This window comes from Rhinopithecus bieti, unplaced genomic scaffold (assembly GCF_001698545.2).
Source record: "Rhinopithecus bieti isolate Rb0 unplaced genomic scaffold, ASM169854v2 scaffold_1853, whole genome shotgun sequence".
NCBI lineage: Eukaryota > Metazoa > Chordata > Mammalia > Primates > Cercopithecidae > Rhinopithecus > Rhinopithecus bieti.
Genome location: NW_016804151.1, coordinates 6,123,536 through 6,140,866, shown reverse-complemented (window position 1 = coordinate 6,140,866; position 17,331 = coordinate 6,123,536). Strand labels below are relative to the sequence as shown.

General features: G+C 46.3%; 1 protein-coding gene across 8 annotated transcripts in view; it reads right to left on the bottom strand.

The window, feature by feature from the left end:
* Nucleotides 1-17,331, bottom strand: part of RFX2 (regulatory factor X2) — a 123,341-nt gene that overhangs the window by 47,184 nt on the left and 58,826 nt on the right. For 7 of the 8 annotated variants that reach the window (XM_017867005.1, XM_017867009.1, XM_017867010.1 and 4 more), the window contains 4 exons: nt 10,373-10,470; nt 6,803-6,892; nt 4,658-4,737; nt 2,056-2,317 (listed from right to left, as the gene is read on the bottom strand). In XM_017867005.1, coding sequence (XP_017722494.1) covers nt 2,056-2,317; nt 4,658-4,737; nt 6,803-6,892; nt 10,373-10,462 — 522 coding nt within the window. In that variant the 5' untranslated portion in view covers nt 10,463-10,470. The remainder of the gene's footprint in view (nt 1-2,055; nt 2,318-4,657; nt 4,738-6,802; nt 6,893-10,372; nt 10,471-17,331) is intronic. The other variant, XM_017867008.1, reaches the window with a different exon arrangement.

Below are 17,331 nucleotides of genomic sequence, written 5' to 3'. Positions count from 1 at the left end.
AAAAAAAAAAAAAAAAAAAAAAAATCCTCAACTTAAACCTTATATCTTATACAAATGTTAACTTGACAGGAAATAGATCTAAATGTAAAATGTAAAACTATGATTAGGTGCGGTGGCTCACACTTGTAATCCCAGCACTTTGGGAGGCTAAGGTGAGTGGATCACTTGAGGTCAGGCATTCGAGACCAGCTTGGCCAACATGGTGAAACGCTGTCTATACTGAAAATACAAAAATTACCCAGGTGTGGTGGTGAGCACCTGTAATCCCAGCTACTTGGGAGGCTGAGGCAGGAGAATCACTTGAACTCAGGAGGTGGAGGTTGCAGTGAGCCAAAATGGTGCCACTGCACTCCAGCCTGGGAGACAGAGCAAAACTCTGTCTCAAAAAAAAAAAAAAAAAAAAAAAAAAAAAAAAAAAAAAAACCAACCCAAAACAAAAGTAAAACTATAACACTTTTCAAAGAAAACAGGAGAGTATCTTCATGATGTGCAAATAGGCAAAGAGTTCTTAGACGTGACATTGAAAGCATGAGCCACAAAAGAAAAACTGACAAACTGGATTTGATCAAAATTAAATTTTTTTTTTCTCTGCAAAGGACACTCTCTAGAGAATGAAAAGATACACTAAAGACCAGGGAAAATATTTGCAAGTCACATGTCTGACAGGAGACTTGTATCCAGAACATATAAAGAATTCTCAAAACTCAACCATAAGAAACCAACCAACCTAGTTAAAAAAGAAGCAAATGACTTGAAGTGACACCTGACAACAGCATCTACACTCACAGGAAAAGTGGCTTACCATCATTAGCTATAAAGAAAATGCAAGTTGCAACCACAACGAGGTCCCACCACTCATTTATTAGAATGGCCAATACCAACAGCACCAGGAGCATCAAATGCTGCTGACGGAGCTGAGCAAGAGGAACTCTTGTATGTTGCTGGTGGAAACGCAAAATGGTGCAGCCACTTGGGAAACTGGTGGTCTCTGAGTCAAGTTAAACATACACTTTCTGTATGAGCCAGCAGCAATTCCACTTGTAAGTATATATCCAAAAGAAAGAAAACATAGGTCCTTACAAAAGCTTGCATGTGAAATTTAAGGCTTCTTTATTCATAATCGTCCCAAATTGGAAACCATCCAAATGGCCCTCAACTAGTGAATGAATAAACAAACTGTAGCGTAATAGAATATTACTCAGTAACAATAACAAAAAAAAAGCAACTCGGATTCATGCAACAACTTGACTGAATCTCAAAGGCACCAGAATGAGTACAAGAAGCCAGTCTCAAAAGGTCACAATCTGTATGATTCCATTTATACACCACGCTGGTAAAGATGAAACTACAGCAATAGGGAACAGATCGGCGGTTGCCAAGGGTTGGGGATAGGGGGAGGTTGTGACTGTTAAGAAATACCACGAGGAGGTTTTCAGGGCATTGCACAGTTCTGTGTCCTGATGGTACACAAATCTACCCATGTCGAAACTCACAGGGGTGTACACCAAACAGTCGATTTTACTTTGTGTTAATTTAAGAAGGAAAATACATGAGAAGTGAACATGGGAAATTGAGTTTTAAATGTGGAGACTTTGGAAGAGCAGGTAAGTAGTTATTGTGTATAGGAGCATGGCAGTGAGAACTCGGCAGAGGCTGCAGGGAGACTTCCCCTGCTGGATTCAGTGCAGGTGTCTCGTGGATCGATCGATCCACGCCTCTAAGAGCTTGATATTAACAATGATAACAATCATGACAACAGCAAAGGCGGCTGCAGCATCCGCCAGTGGAGAGATGCTTGATTCATTCCCTTTTCACAAATAGCCCATGACGCATGACTTGTCCTCTTGATACCAATGGCCAACTGAAGTTCAAAGAACTCTGCAGGCCTGCCTAGGGTTGCGTGGCCCGTCTGAGGCTGGCCCGACTCCATCGTGGGGCCGCCTGGGCCCAGAGCAGACAACAGGCCTCCGGCTGCCTCTTACTCACCGTCCCTGCTGCCGCTGCTGCGAAAATACTCATGGCCTACCCCGCTGGTCCCAAGAGCCTCCTACATACCGTGGCTGGCGATGACCGGGAGGTGTGGGCCAGGGAGTGTCTGGTGCTGTCCATCCCCCCATGGATGAGATAGGCTCCCGTGCTGGAGACGATGGGGCTCCCCCCAACATCCATGGTGATGCCCACCATGCTGTGGGAGGGGACCGCTGGCGGGGATGAGGCTGCCACAGTCACCTGGGCGCCGCCTGGGGCCTCGAAGTAAGAAGCTGCGCTGCTGGGGGCATACATCTGAGGCTCGGGGTTGTAGGTGTAGGCCGTTCGTCTGTTAGAAAGAGAGAAATCACGCATGGGATGCCGTCCCATTTAAATGCCTTGTCTGAGTTCACGGATATCCAGCCAAACATCATGTAAAAGCTGCAGCCTGGAGAGGCCAGACATATGGAGCAATTTGGACATGGCATATGACACTCAAATGCAGCACAAGTTCAGAGCCATCATGTTGTAAAATCTTCAGGACCACAGGCTGACTCATCGAAAACTGACCCCTAAAAAATTCTAGGTCGGGTGTGGTGGCTCAGGACTGTAATCCCAGTACTTTGGGAGGCTAAGGTGGGAAAACTGCTTGAGGTCAGAAGTTTGAGACCAGCGTGGGCAACATAGAGAGAACCATCTCTACAAAAAATAAAAGATTTAGCCAGGTGTGGTGGTGCGTGCCTGTAGTCCCAACTACTCAGGAGGCTGGGGTGGGAGGACTGCCTGAGCCCAGGACTTTGAGGCTACAGTGAGCTGTGACCACACCATTGCACTTTAGCCTGGGCAACACAGCAAGACCCTAGCTCTTAAAAAAAAAATAAAAATAACACTTAAAATTCTAAGTGGATAAATGGGTCACATGAGGGAGCTCCTGTGTGGAGATGGAGCAGTTCTGTGTCTTGACGGTGGGATTGTTACACAAATCTACACATGGGCTAAAAACGCACAGAAATAGACACACACGCACATGCAAGGGCACACACATGAGCATGCAAAGCCACATGTACTCCACATGCAAGCACACACACAGAAGCATGTGCGTAAAGGCTGGGAGAACTGAATAAGGCCTGCGGGCTGGTTAACAGTTTTACCCCGATGTCAATTTCCAGGGTTTTCTTTTGTTTTGTTTTCTTGAGACAGGGTCTCCTGTAGCCCAGCCTGGAGTGCAGTGGCAAAATCATAGCTCACTGCAGCCTCAGCCTCCTGAGCTCAAGTGATCCTCCTGCTTCAGCCTCGGAATACAGGCGTGCACCACTGCGGGAGCTGGGATTACGGGCGTGCACCACCGCACCTGGCTGGTAGGTTTCCAGGTTTTGATATTGTCCTGCATGGTGTCACCACTGGAGCAAGCTGGGGGAAGGGTACACGAACTCTGTGTATTAATTTCAGAACTTCTTGTGGAGTCTCTGATTATTTCAAAACAAAACATTTAAATAAATGAGATCGCATAAGAAAAAAGAATTTCTAAGTGATACCAATAATTCATCTGATCTTCCTTTAACATCTGGATTAAAGGAGTGACTATGTTGTCCAGACCGCAAATGTGAAGTCTTACTTGAGTAATGCAGCTGTGGTCAGGAGTGGCCTTCCCTTATCGGTGAGTAAGGTTTGTGATGCGTCCTAGGGGCAGGCCCTCTGGGTGACAGGAAGGTCCCCTTTGACCTCTCGGGGGCGTGCACTCCTGTACCCTAACCCTAACCCAGGGGGACGTCTATAACTCTGTAGTACAATATCAAAACCAAGACCGTGACCTTGGTAGGACCTACAGACCTTGCTCCAATATCACTGGTGTTACATGCACTTATTGTGTTTCTGTGTGTTTCGTAACCTTCAACATCAGGCTTTAGAGAATCATATAACTCCACTAATCACAACCCTGAAGTCACAGCCAGGTCCTCGTGCACAGCCCCTGCACTTGTGAGGGGAGCATCCAGGCCAAACAGAAACAGACAAGCAGGCGAAAGGACTCACCTCTAAAGTAAAGTGAGCTGCATGGGAGACACATACTTTCCTGTCCCAAGCATCACACAGTCACAGAGCAGAAAACTCTAGGCGTCTTTGCAACATGGAAAATCAAGTTCTATTAACATTATACAAAGCTAGAGTTTAACAGAGGTGAGGGAAAAACACACAGAGGTGGATGGTTTCTGGATCTCAAAGACTGACTTCAGAATGAAGAGTTAGGATTAGCCTTTTATTTTTTTTACCCCCAAGACTATCTTTTCTAAAAGTAAAAAGTACAAAAGTCTGTGATTTCTGAAATCTCCACAGGGTTATGATGTCCTAATCCCTCACCCCCCACCCTGCTCCCTTTTTTTTGGACAGGGTCTTGCTCTATCAGTCCGGCATGATCATAGCTCACTGCAGCCTCCAACTCCTGGGCTCATGCGATCCTCCCACCTTGGCCTCCCGATTAGCTGGGAGGGTCTCTAGGCACTCGTCACCATGTCTGGCTAATTTTAAAATTTTGTGTAGAGATGTTGCCCAGGTTTCTAATAGTGTTTTAATAGTATTTAGTGAACACATCACCAAAAGCTAAGGGAGAGGAATTTGTTCACTGCCTCCCCAGGTGGCAAAGGCTGGAGTCAGGGAGAGGGTTCTGGGTGTGGCCTGCGGGAGAAGCACGCACATGGCTCCATTCGTGTAGATGGCGTCTCCCCCTTCCACGTACTGCACCTGGGCAGGATACACGTGCTGCGCCGGCTGCACCTGAAACATGGGATACGCTGTGTTACCGCCTGTCGCGCCCTCATTTGTTGCCTGCAGATTATTCAAGCTAGACGTGTCTTCTATTGCCTTTACGAACATTTAGTACCAAATGACAATGTTCCCGCCCACAGTCGGTGTGCCTAGAAAGACACTGAGGAGACAGTAATGTACAGACGACATCTTCCAAACAGGCCCACACAGTTCAGGGAGCTGCGACTCCTCCCCAGAGCTCTGCTAGTGTGTCTGTGCGCCCCGGCTCCTCTGTATACGTGGGGGCGGGACCAGGAGAATGACAGCGCCCCTCCAGTGCAGTGGAAACTAGAGTTGTGGACAGAGGCCCAGCCTTGGCTTACAGGACTGTCCCTGCTTTGTTTTTGTTTTTTGCGACAGGGTCTCCGTCTGTGGCTCAGGCTGGCGTGCAGGCTGCAGTGCACAGGGGGCCAAGCGGATTTGACTCTACGTGGCCCCAACACCCCTTGTGGGTGCCCCTGGTGCCCCTTCAACAGCAGAAAGGAGGGGAGAGAATGTGACGGTCTGAACAGAGTGGGAAGGAGGGGCATGCCTGGGAAGATGGGGCAATGGGGGGACCCCAGCACACCCCCGCTGCCCTGTCCTCCCCTCGCTGAAACATCAGTTCAGAGGCTCAGCTGACAGGCCCCGAGGGACTCTAGCCTGAGCAGAGCTGTGGAAGCCAAACGCTTTGCACATGGGACTTCAAACTCTCACCCCAGAGAGTATCTTAGCGGCTGCCTGTGTCCACCGAATTTTGGGGTGAGAAGATGGAGGGGCACAGCAGTGGGTTTGCTCAGGCGTCATGGTGTCATGGTGACCTTGTGCTTGAGGCTGCAGGATGGGGCTGACCTTCCCCTCCCAGGACCACTGAGCATGGTATGCACTTGTCCAACGCACCACCCCCAGAATCACAAGTTCTAGGGGTTAACATCTCTTGGGTGGTGCTCCCAGGGGTGGAAGTCAAATGTCGAATTCTAGGAGACCAAGTGAAATGCAGAAGTTACAGAAAGAGCTGGGGCAGGCCCAGCACCAGAAAAGTGGTGGAAGCTTCTGGAATCATACATTGGTTTTTGTCTCCTTTCCATGGTATCTCTGGGGAGTGCCTTGACAGATAGGAGCTAAGACAGAGCCACTGGCCTGAGGCCCTGGGTCCACACTGGGCCTGTCTGGAGCCTTTTCTTTCCTGTGATCCCACAACCTTCCTAGTTCTCATGGACACAGTCACCTGACAAATGCCTGTGAACACACTGCCAATCTAGGCAGGACCCTCTTGAAGAGTGGTGCATCCTCTAGTGCCTCAGGGCTCCTTTTAGGGAGGAGCCTGAGTTAACTTTAATTCAGGATTCTGCAGGGCACAGTTGGTAAACTCTGGCCCTGAGGGCCAAATCTGGCCCACTGCCTGTTTTTGTAAATAAAGTTTTATTGGTATATAGCCACGCCCATTTGGTTGCATATCATTTCTGGCTGCTTTTGCAATACAGTGGCAGAATTGAGTGGTTGTTCCAGAGACTGCCTGGACCACAAACCCCCCAAAATATATAATTTGGCCTTTTCTGGAACAGTTTGCTAACCATATTTCTGGACTACCCCCAAGCTGATGATCTGTGTTCCTACTCGGCTGGTCAGCCGTGCTTTCAAAGTCTGTTCTTAGATCATTGAAATTGTAAGTGGCATTCCCTCTGTTGTGCCTGCATCCGAGGGTATGGCACTCACTAGCCGATGGCTCCTCCAGTCCAGAGCCCTTTGTTTCTGTCTGCATTTCTACCTGAGCTCCACTCAGCAGGCGCGGGGTGCTCACCGGCTCCCAAATGCTTGTTGAATTTCTGAATGAATGAAAGATCACCAGCTTTCTTGGCTTGTTGCAAAACTATCTGCAGTAAATGACTTTTTTCTTTTAATTGTACAGCTTCTGGAAAAGCCTTTTGGCTAAGAAACTGAAGCTTACAACAAGGAACAGCAGCCACAGAAAAGGATGCACGCTTCAGAGATTGTTCCAAATCGCCGAGTGCTAACTGCGCCCTGGTGTGCATGGTGCTGCGGTGCTTGTCATTACCTGCTGGGGTACCTGCTGAACTCTGGGGAGGGAGATCGGCTGCATCTGGGCCCCTTTGGGAGCGGAGCTGGCTGCCTGGACCAACACCCTCTAAAAGGGAAGGGAGAGAAGGCCAGTTAGACTTGTCAGAGGTCAGTGCTGAGGACACACACAGAATGTAAAAGGCTGTTTGTCTGTTCACATGCTCTTTATTAAAACATAGGTGGGACTGATCAGAGGGGACGGCGGGTGATGGTCAGACTTGCACACTCACACCGACCTGGGCAGACACACGGCAGGTATGTGCAGGCACACAAACAATGCACATACATACACAAGTGTGCACATATACTCACCCCAAGCACCACACATATGCACGAATTTGTGGGCACACACACGTATGCACACACACATACACAGAAGCCCATGCACCTTCACCTGCCCAGGCAGCTTTGCCTCTGTGGGTCTGTAGTCTGCAGCAAGGTCACACTGACGGTCCCTAGTACAGAGGGGGCTGCTGGGGCCCTCTGGACAGCCGTCTACATCACTGCCTGGGAGAGCACTCTGCGGCACCCCTTGCTTCTGCAGTATAGCCCGGACTTGTTTCCATTTTCTAATGAGGTTGATGAAGCCAGAGGGCTCAAGTACTGCTTCTGGCTACAGAATACTCGAGTGCAGGTGCCCTGTATGTGGGTCAGGTGCCCTGTATGTGGGTCAGGTGCCCTGTATGTGGGTCGCTCGCTCTCTGACCCCACTGCTCTCCCGCCTCCTAAGTCAAGTCTGCACAGTGTGACTTTGCTATTTTTCTGGGAGGACTGATTGGCCACACAAAGCTATGAAAACAGGAAGGGTCAAAGTGAACTCACGTCGAGGGAGGAACAGGAGTGTTTTGTGTGTTTATTGAGAGCTGGGGCTTAGGAGTCATTGGCTGCAGTGCTGTGATTTCCTGGCATGAACTGTGAATGTCACAGGTAGCAGTGACTGCCATATATACATCACGAGGGGTGATGGGTGAGGACACGCCATCCCCAGTGTTGCAGGAATGGAGCTAAGGATGAAGATGGTGCTAATAAGGACGCCAGTGCAAGGGCATTCCGATTCCAGGTGAGCTGGGTGCTGTGTGCTTGGAGAATGCACAGGGTCCTGGCAGGTCCTCAGAGAGGGACCACAGTAATGAAACCTGGGATGAACGTGGTGGCCGTGAGTGGCACTGAGACCTGTCCACGGTGGCTGCTGCAGAGGAAGATAGAGTCCATGTAGGCCTGGGAGAGCCTGAGAGAGGGGCTTGGCAGGAAGACCTGAGGGCTGACTCCTCTCGGACAGTTTCAAGTGGGCAAGGAAACATATCAATTAGGCCACAACTGCTGGCAGGGCGATGGCATCTGATCCCCACCTAAGACGGGCTTCCAAGACACCCTCCCCACTGCCATTATGTGCAAGAAATAAAAGGTAAAGATTCCTGACTATACATGCTACATCAAATAAATCACTTCACTGTCTGCCTTTTGGTTTTTGCTGAATTGAGTTTTGTTTTGTTTCGTTTTGTTTTGTTTTGTTTTGTTTTGAGACGGAGTTTCACTTTTCTTGTCCCTTGTTGTCCAGGCTGGAGTGCAATGGCATGATCTCAGTTCACTGCAACCTCCGCCTCCTGGATTCAAGAGATTCTCCTGCCTCAGCCTCCCGAGTAGCTGGGATTACAGGCATGCACCACCACGCCTGGCTAATTTTCTTTTCTTAATTTTTTTGTATTTAGTAGAGACAAGGTTTCATCATGTTGGTCAGGCTGGTCTCAAACTCCTGACCTCAGGTGATCCACCAGCCTCGGCCTCCCAAAGTGCTGGGATTACAGGCACGTGCCACCGTGCCCGGCCCTGAATTGTGTTTTTTTAAACCATAATCATTTCTTTTTGCTGTGCTCCTAACTTTTGGATTCCAGATCGAGGTGGTCACATGGCCACAGTGGACCTCAGCACACTGTGATGAGCCTCCAGCCTGTTTCATGTGGCCAGTGCCATTCACTTTGTATTTCTGTCTTCTTTATGGCTTATTTCATTCCATGGTAGAAATCCAGGAGCAGAGAGAGCCTTAATGTGAAAATTCTCTCTCTGCAAAGTTTAAAGAATATATTCATTGAGGTGCTAGATTCCATTTTGAACCAAATCTTAAGAATTCTAACTCATCTAGGCCGGGCGTGGTGGCTCACGCCTGTAATCCTAGCACTTTGGGAGGCCGAGACGGGTGGATCACTGAGGTCAACAGTTCGAGACCAGCCTGGCCAACATGGTGAAACCTCATCTCTACTAAAAATACAAAAATTAGCCGGGCATGGTAGTACACGCCTGTAATCCCAGCTACTCAGGAGGCTAAGACAGAAGAATCGCTTGAACCTGGGAGATTGTGCCACTGCACTCCAGCCTGGGCAACAGAGCGAGACTCCGTCTACAAAAAAAAAAAAAAAAAGAATTCTAACTCATCTTTTGCCTTTTTTTGTTTTTTAAGATGGAGTCTCTCTCTGTCGCCCAGGCTGGAGTGCAGTGGTGCGATCTCCACTCACTGCAAGCTCCACCGCCTCCCGGGTTCACGCCATTCTCCTGCCTCAGCCTCCCTAGAAGCTGGGACTACAGGCACCTGCCACCACGCCCGGCTAATTTTTTTTTTTTTGTGTGTGTGTGTTTTAGTAGAGACGGGGTTTCACTGTGTTCGCCAGGATGGTCTCTATCTCCTGACCTCGTGATCCGCCCGCCTCGGCCTCCCAAAGTGCTGGGATTACAGGCATGAGCCACCACGCCCGGCCTTTTTTTTTCTTTTTTCTTTTTTTTTTTTGGTCACTTAGGCTGGAGAGCAGTGGTATTATTATAGCTCACACTGGGCTCAAACAATCCTTCCACCATAGTCTCCTCAGTAGCTGGGACCACTGGACATGCACCACTATGCTTGGCTAATTTTTTTATTTTTTATTTTTTAAAGACAAGGTCTCTGTCACCCAGGCTGGAGTGCAGTGTCACAATCATGGCTTACTGCAGCCTCAACCTCCCAGGGTCAGAAATCCTCCCATCTCAGCCTCCTAAGGAGCTGGGACTACAGGTGCAGGCCACCATGCTTGGCTAATTTTTTTTTTTTTTTTAGAGAAAGGGTCTGTTTATGTTGCCCAGGTTGGTCTCAAACTCCTGGCCTCAAGTAATCTGCCAGTCTCAGCCTCCCAAAGTGCTGGGATTACAGTTATGAGCCACTGCACCCGGCCTGTCTTCTTAATAAGGCATTTCTGTGTAAAAGAGTCATTTCCAAGTACAAGAAAACCTCTACTGAAAGCTAAGAAGAGACCAAGTAAGATTTGGGGCAGTGGTTTCTTTTCTATTCCTGACATCATTTCCTTGATGGGATCTTTTTAACAAAGACTGAAAAAGCCAAATACAGTCAAGGAAGTTGTGCCTATTTCAACAGCAGCAGCATTGGGGCTGAGAAGTCCATTCAGAAAAATACAGATTTCTCTCTCTGCAGATCCAAGCAGCCTTCAAACCCAAAGGGATCGTGTCCACGCTGTGGCCACCCTGTTGTTGCTGAGAGGCTGAGCGGCGGGTGGGCGCACATTACCTGTGGGGAGGCTGGCACAGGAGGGGCTGCCGCCGAGGGACGCAGAGCCACGGATGCTGGCGAATCCGCTCCACCCTCGGAATTCTGCATGCTCAGGTCTAAAGAAAGGCGGAGAGAGATTGGGTGGGCAAGGGTTGCAAGCACTGAAACCCCAAGAGGCAACTAACAAGTTCAAGGGAGGGAAGGAGTAACCAGCTACAGTCTTCAAAGTCAAAAGGCAGAGACCCTGGTGGTACCGCCTAAGTGAGGAGCTGTGGGAACAGGCTGCACAACTGTCCCACAGAAGGAGAGAGGGGCCAGAGAAAGTTTTCCAAATATAAACCCCAAAAAGAGCTCTGTCACCGCACAATGGCAGGAATTCCTCAACAGAAGGCCGGGACAATGGCTCTGTGCCCAAGTCTGAGCAGGTTGAACTATTTTGAAGGGCTCAATTGTTTACTCATTTCTCCAGCAAATCAAAAGTTCTGGGTGGGTGACTGCCATGTGGGGAGCTACTGCACCCCAAACGACAATGGGAGTTACTCTAAGGCTGAGTTTCCCCACTGTGGCACCATTGACATCTGAGCTGGATATTTCTTTGCTGTTGGAGGCCCATCCTGGGCACTGCAGGGTGCTAAGCAGCCTCCCTGGCCTCCACCCATTCCATGCCAGGAGCACTCCCTCTCCAAGCTGTGGCAATCACAAATGTGTTCAGATATTGCCAAGTGACCCCTAGGGGGCAGCGTGAGAACCACTGGCTAGCGAGAGAAAAGGTGATCTGCAGAGGGGGCAAAGAAATGGTACATTTATCCAGGGCTGGATAAAAGCCCTCACGAATTTTGGCAGTAAGTAAAAACTGCCTTCTGTTCAAAGCCATCTTTGCCCACAAGAAAGTATAAACATGTATTTCTTTGCTGTCAGAGGCATACATCTTTCAAAGAGGTAGTTTAAAAATTCTATATAAAATGACTCATTTAATATCGTGGCAGATAATATAAATTTGTTCCATGAAAGTGCTAAAAGTCAAACAGTCTTCACTTTTAAATAAACAATAGGCTATGTCGAGCATTTGAGACATAGTTAAGTACACACACTTAGGTAGGGAGGCGGCTTTGTGATCAGGCACACCAGTCCCCCGTCCTGGCACCAGCTCTGAGCATGTCACCCACCCAGTGTGGGGTCTCCACGGCTCCTGCCTGCTTGGGGCAGTGAGGACTGAACCTCAGGCATGCATCGTGGTGCACGTGACACAGAACACAATAGACATTTGCTAGAACTTTTCTGTTTCTCTATCACCTCCAGAGTTTTTATCTCTTAGAATGAGAAAAAAAAATTTAAGCCTTTTAAAAACGAAAAGCCGGGCGCGGTGGCTCACGCCTGTAATCCCAGCACTTTAGGAGGCGGGCGGATCACGAGGTCAGGAGATAGAGACCATTCTGGCTAACACGGTGAAACCCCGTCTCTACTAAAATACAAAATTAGCCGGGCGTGGTGGCGGGTACCCATAGTCCCAGCTACTCAGGAGGCTGAGGCAGGAGAATGGCGTGAACCCGGGAGGCGGAGCTTGCAGTGAGCCGAGATCGCACCACCGCACTCCAGCCTGGGCGACAGAGCCAGACTCCGTCTCAAAAAAAACCCAAAAGACAAATAAAAACGAAAAGCCAAATTTATAATAGATTAAACTAATTTACCTAAGGAAAGCAGAAAGATGTGTGTGTTTGAATTCGAGTGTGCTGGATCAATCCCATCTGTATTGTTGGGGGCTATTCTCCGACCGCCACCACTCCACCCCCAATTCCCCTCCCAAATACCTTTGGTGCGACCCAGAGACCCGTGGCCAGTGCCCCGGGATTTTTGTGTTCTGCGTGAGCCCGACTCACTTCTCACCACTAGATGGCCCCAGAGCCACACGGTGATTGGCTGGGGCGTTAACAAAACCTTACACAGCCTGCACCTCCTACCTTCCATTCTTTCAAAAGATTGTAAATTTCCCATAGTGTATTTCCTGAGTCCTCAACTCATTCTTTCTGTCTTTGACAGACCTAACCTTTGGAATTTTTCTGTTGCAAGCTGCTTGTATTCACAGTTTCCTTTAAATGTTTAAATCAGTCATTTGCCCACCATCCACCATGCTGTTCCCATCTGAAGCCAAGTGGGTAGCGTCAGTGATACTAGAAGGAGCTAATTTGACTAGACCTCTTTGTGAAAAGAGTCCACCAGTGATAAAGTGAGAATGCCGACTTGACTAAGACCAGTTCCTTGTTCCGCAGGTGGAAATAATTTTGCTCCAAACTCCACACCTTATTTAAGTAAGAAGAGGCCGTGAGAGTGTTAACGGTGAGACCGTGGTCTGTCCACCATGGCCAGAATGCACCTTCCAGAATGCAAGTTATTCCACATCACAAGCATTTATACATGAATGTGTTCCCCTAATTTATTTTTGTTATTTATTATTTTATTTTTTTTTTTTTGAGATGAAGTCTTGCTCTATCGCCCAGCCTGGAGTGCAACCTCTGCCTCCCAGGTTCAAGTGATTCTCCCACCTCAGCCCCCTGAATAGATGAGATTACAGGCACCCACCATCATGCCTGGCTAATTTTTGTATTTTTGTAGAGACAGGGCTTTACCACGTTGGTCAGCCAGGTCTCAAACTCTTGACCTCAGGTGATCTGCCTGCTTCAGCCTCCCAAAGTGCTGGGATTACAGGCATGAGCCACCGCACCCAGCCTGTTCCCCTAATTTAACACACTATTTACCATGTGCTGTCTTACAGGTCAGACCATTGAGTCTGTGGCTTTTTGCCTGCAGGCACGCCCCAATCCACAAATGCTTGGGTGCCAGAAAGCATCAGTCTCATTATCCTGAAGGGTCAAAGGACAGAGTTCTGAATGCTGGGGTGTGGAGATTCTGGAAGAGAGAGCCACAGAAAGGGTGAGCCCCCAAATCTTCCTACAAAATACACCTGAATCTTTGGCTAAGCAACTACACCACAAAGGTGTGGGGGAGATACCAGGGATCTTGGGGAAAAACCAGGAGTGCAAAGATAAAAAAATTAAGTGAAGATTTCAGCTGCTGCCTGTTGCAGGAGGGAGAGTTTGAATCTAGCCAAGTCACTTGCCTTCAGGGGAACTCAGCTGAATCTACAGATTGTACAACACATCATTAATGATGTCCAGGACCCAGTAAAAATCATGAGCTAGGAAAATAAACAGGAAAGTGTACCTACACTCAAGAGAAGGAGAAACAAATAAAAGGAAAAAAGAAAAGCAGTTAATTATAACCAAACCCAAGATAATCCAGATGATATAGATAGCATACAAGGACTAAAGCAGCTACTAAAAATAACTTCAAGAACTTAAAGGAAGTTATCTACATAATGAATGAACATATGGGAATCTCAACCAAGAAACAGAAAGTATAAAAGGTGAACCAGGCCGGGCGCAGTGGCTCAAGCCTGTAATCCCAGCACTTTGGGAGGCCAAGGTGGGTGGATCACGAAGTCAGGAGATCAGGACCATCCTGGCTAACATGGTGAAACCCCATCTCTACTAAAAATACAAAAAATTAGCCGGGCATGGTGGCGGCGGGCGCCTGTGGTCCCAGGCTACTCGGGAGGCTGAGGCAGGAGAATGGCATGAACCCAGGAGGCAGAGCTTGCAGTAAGCCGAGATCACGCCACTGCACTCCAGCCTGGGTGAGAGTGAGACTCCGTCTAAAAAAAAAAAAAAGTGAACCAAATGAAAATTCTGGAGCAAAAACTGAAGTAAAAACTTAACTAGATGCACTTAACAGCTGGTTAGAGATAATGGAAAGAGTTAGTGAACTTAAAGATAGAAAAAAAGCATTTACCCAATCTGAAGAATGAGGAGAAAATATATGAAGAAACATGGATAGAACAAACTGTCTAATATATATGTAACCAGAGTCCCAGAAGACAAAAAGAATGTAAGAGAAAAAAATATTGAAAAATGGCCAAACATCTCTACGTTGGGTGATGGATATCAATTTAGAGGTCCAAAAATCTTAACAAACCCTAAAAAGAATACAAAGAAAGCCAAGATAGGTATGTCATGGTTAAACTGTTAAAAGAAGTAAAGAGAAAATCTTGGAAGCAGTCAGAGAAAAACTACATATTATATTCAGAGAACAAGGGCATGGATGATGACTGACTTCTCATCAATAACAATGGCAACCAGAAGACAATGGAATGACATTTTTAATATGCTGGGCTGGGCAGGGGGGGGGTGGCGGGAAACCCTATCAGCCCATAATTCTATCTCCAGCAAAACTATTCTTAAAAACTGAAGGTGGAATAAAGACATTTTTTGCATAAACAAAACCTGATGAAGTTTTCTGTCTACACTATGAGAAATGCTAAAGGAGTTCTTCAGGATGAAAGGAATTAATATCAGATGGTAAATTTAGATCTATTACAAGGAGTAAAATCACTTAAAATGATAAATATGCAGGTAATTATAAAAAAAACTGTATTTTTCCTTTTCTTCTCTTAATTTATTTTAAATACATAAAACTATTTAAAAAAAACTTTGTAACACTCCATTGTGGGGTTTATATAATATGTAGATGTTCTCTACGACAATTATAACACAGAGGATGGGGACAAATTAAGTTATACATTCAAGGTTCTTGTATTTTACCTATAGTAAACTCTGTAAATTGTGATAAATTATCAATGCACATTGTAACCTCTGAAGCAACCACTAACAAAAGAAAATACAAAAGATATAGCTAAAAAGCTAATAGAGAAATGAAATGAAATCCTACTTAACATATTTGATTATCCAAATAAAGCCAAGAAATAAAGAACAAAGAAACAAAAAACAGATGACACAAATAGAAAGCAAATGGCAGAACTGCTTTGCTAAATCCAGATACATTAATATTATATTAAATGTAAATAAACTAAATTCTTGAATGAAAAGGCAGAAATGATCAGCCTGGGTAGCAATCAAGTTCCCATTATATGCTCCCTAAAAGAAACCCTCCTTAACAATAAAGGCACACATAGGTTGAAAGTAATAGAATGAAAAGAGATCCACTGTGCAAGCTCTGATCTTAAGAAAGCTGGAGTGGCTATAATCATCAGACAAAACAGACTCTGAGATGAGAAATATTACTAGCAATACTAGAGACATTAACAAGACAAAGAATATTACTGCAGACAAAATTTCATCATGATAAGATGATCAATTTATCAGGATGACATATTGATTACAGATGTGTATGTACCTAGTAATACAGCTCCAAAATACATAAAGTAAAAATTAACAAAACTAAAGGGGGAAAAAATCATAGTTGGAGATTTTAAACATCCTTCATTCAGTAATTTTGATTACTGAATCAAAATGAGAAGAACTAAGCAAAAATATTACTAAGGATACAGAATATCTGAATTATATTATCAACCACATTGATGTAATTGACATTTAGAGAACACTACATTCAAAACCTGCACATTATTTTCAAATGCACATGGAATATTCACTATAATGGGTCATGTTCTGGGCCATAAAATAAGCCTCGATACATTTCAAAATACCATAATTAAACAGAGCATGTATGCACTTTGACCACAATGGAGTAAATTAGAGATCAGTAAGAAGGCTAGAAAAATGCCAAATATTTAGAAAACTTAACAGCGTGAACCCAGGAGGCAGAGCTTAAGGTAAGCCGAGATCGTGCCACTGCACTCCAACCTGGGTGACAGAGTGAGACACCATCTCAAAAAAAAAAAAAAAAAAAAAAAAAAAGAAAAGAAGAAGAAAAAACAAGAACAAACTTAATGAAATTAGAAACTCCACAAACAATGGAGAAAATGAACAAAAGCAATATTTCTTCAAAACTGAAATTTTTTCAAAAAAAGAAAGGCGTTATCAATCCCTGAAAAGACATTGAAGAAACTTAAACACATACTATGAAGTGAAAGAAGTGAGTCTGAAAATGCTACATACTGTATGATTCTAATTAAACGACATTTTGGAAAAGGCAAAACTATGGAGACAATGAAAAGATCAGTGGTTGCCAGGGATCAGAGAGAGGGATGAGTAGGCAGAGCACAGAGGACTTTTAGGACAGTGGAACTATTCTGTATGGCACTATAATGGTGGACACATGTCATTATATATTTGTCCAAACCATAGAATGTACAACACCAAGAGTGAACTCTCCAGTAAACTATGGACTTTGGGTGAGAATGCTGTGTTAATGCAGATTTCATCAGTTGTAACATATGTACAACTCTGGTGGGCGATGGTGATAAAGAGGGAGGCTGTCCATGTGTGGAGGTATGGGGTATATGGGAAATCTCTTTATTTTCCTGTCAATTTTGCTGTGAACCTAAAACTGCTCTTTAAAAAAGCAAGTGTTGGCCAGGCGCGGTGGCTCAAGCCTGTAATCCCAGCACTTTGGGAGGCCGAGACAGGCAGATCATGAGGTCAGGAGATCGAGACCATCCTGGCTAACACGGTGAAACCCCGTCTCTACTAAAAAAATACAAAAAAAACTAGCCAGGGGAGGTGGCGGGCGCCTATAGTCCCAGCCACTCGGGAGGCTGAGGCAGGAGCATGGCGTAAACCCGGGAGGTGGAGCTTGCAGTGAGTTGAGATCCAGTCACTGCACTCCAGCCTGGGCGACAGAGTGAGACTCCGTCTCAAAAAAAAAAAGCAAGTCTTGGCCAGGCACGGTGGCTCATGCCTGTAATCCCAGCACTTTGGGAGGCTGAGGTGGGTGGATCACCTGAGGTCAGGAGTTCGAGACCAGCCTGGCCAACACGGTGAAACCCCGTCTATACTAAAAATACAAAAATGAGCCATGAGTGGTGGCGGGCACCTGTAATTCCAGCTACTCAGGAGGCTGAGGTGGGAGAATTGCTTGAACCCAGGAGGCAGAGGTTGCAGTGAGCTGAGATTGCACTACTGCACTCCAGCCTGGGTGACAGAGTAAGACTCCATCTCAAAAAA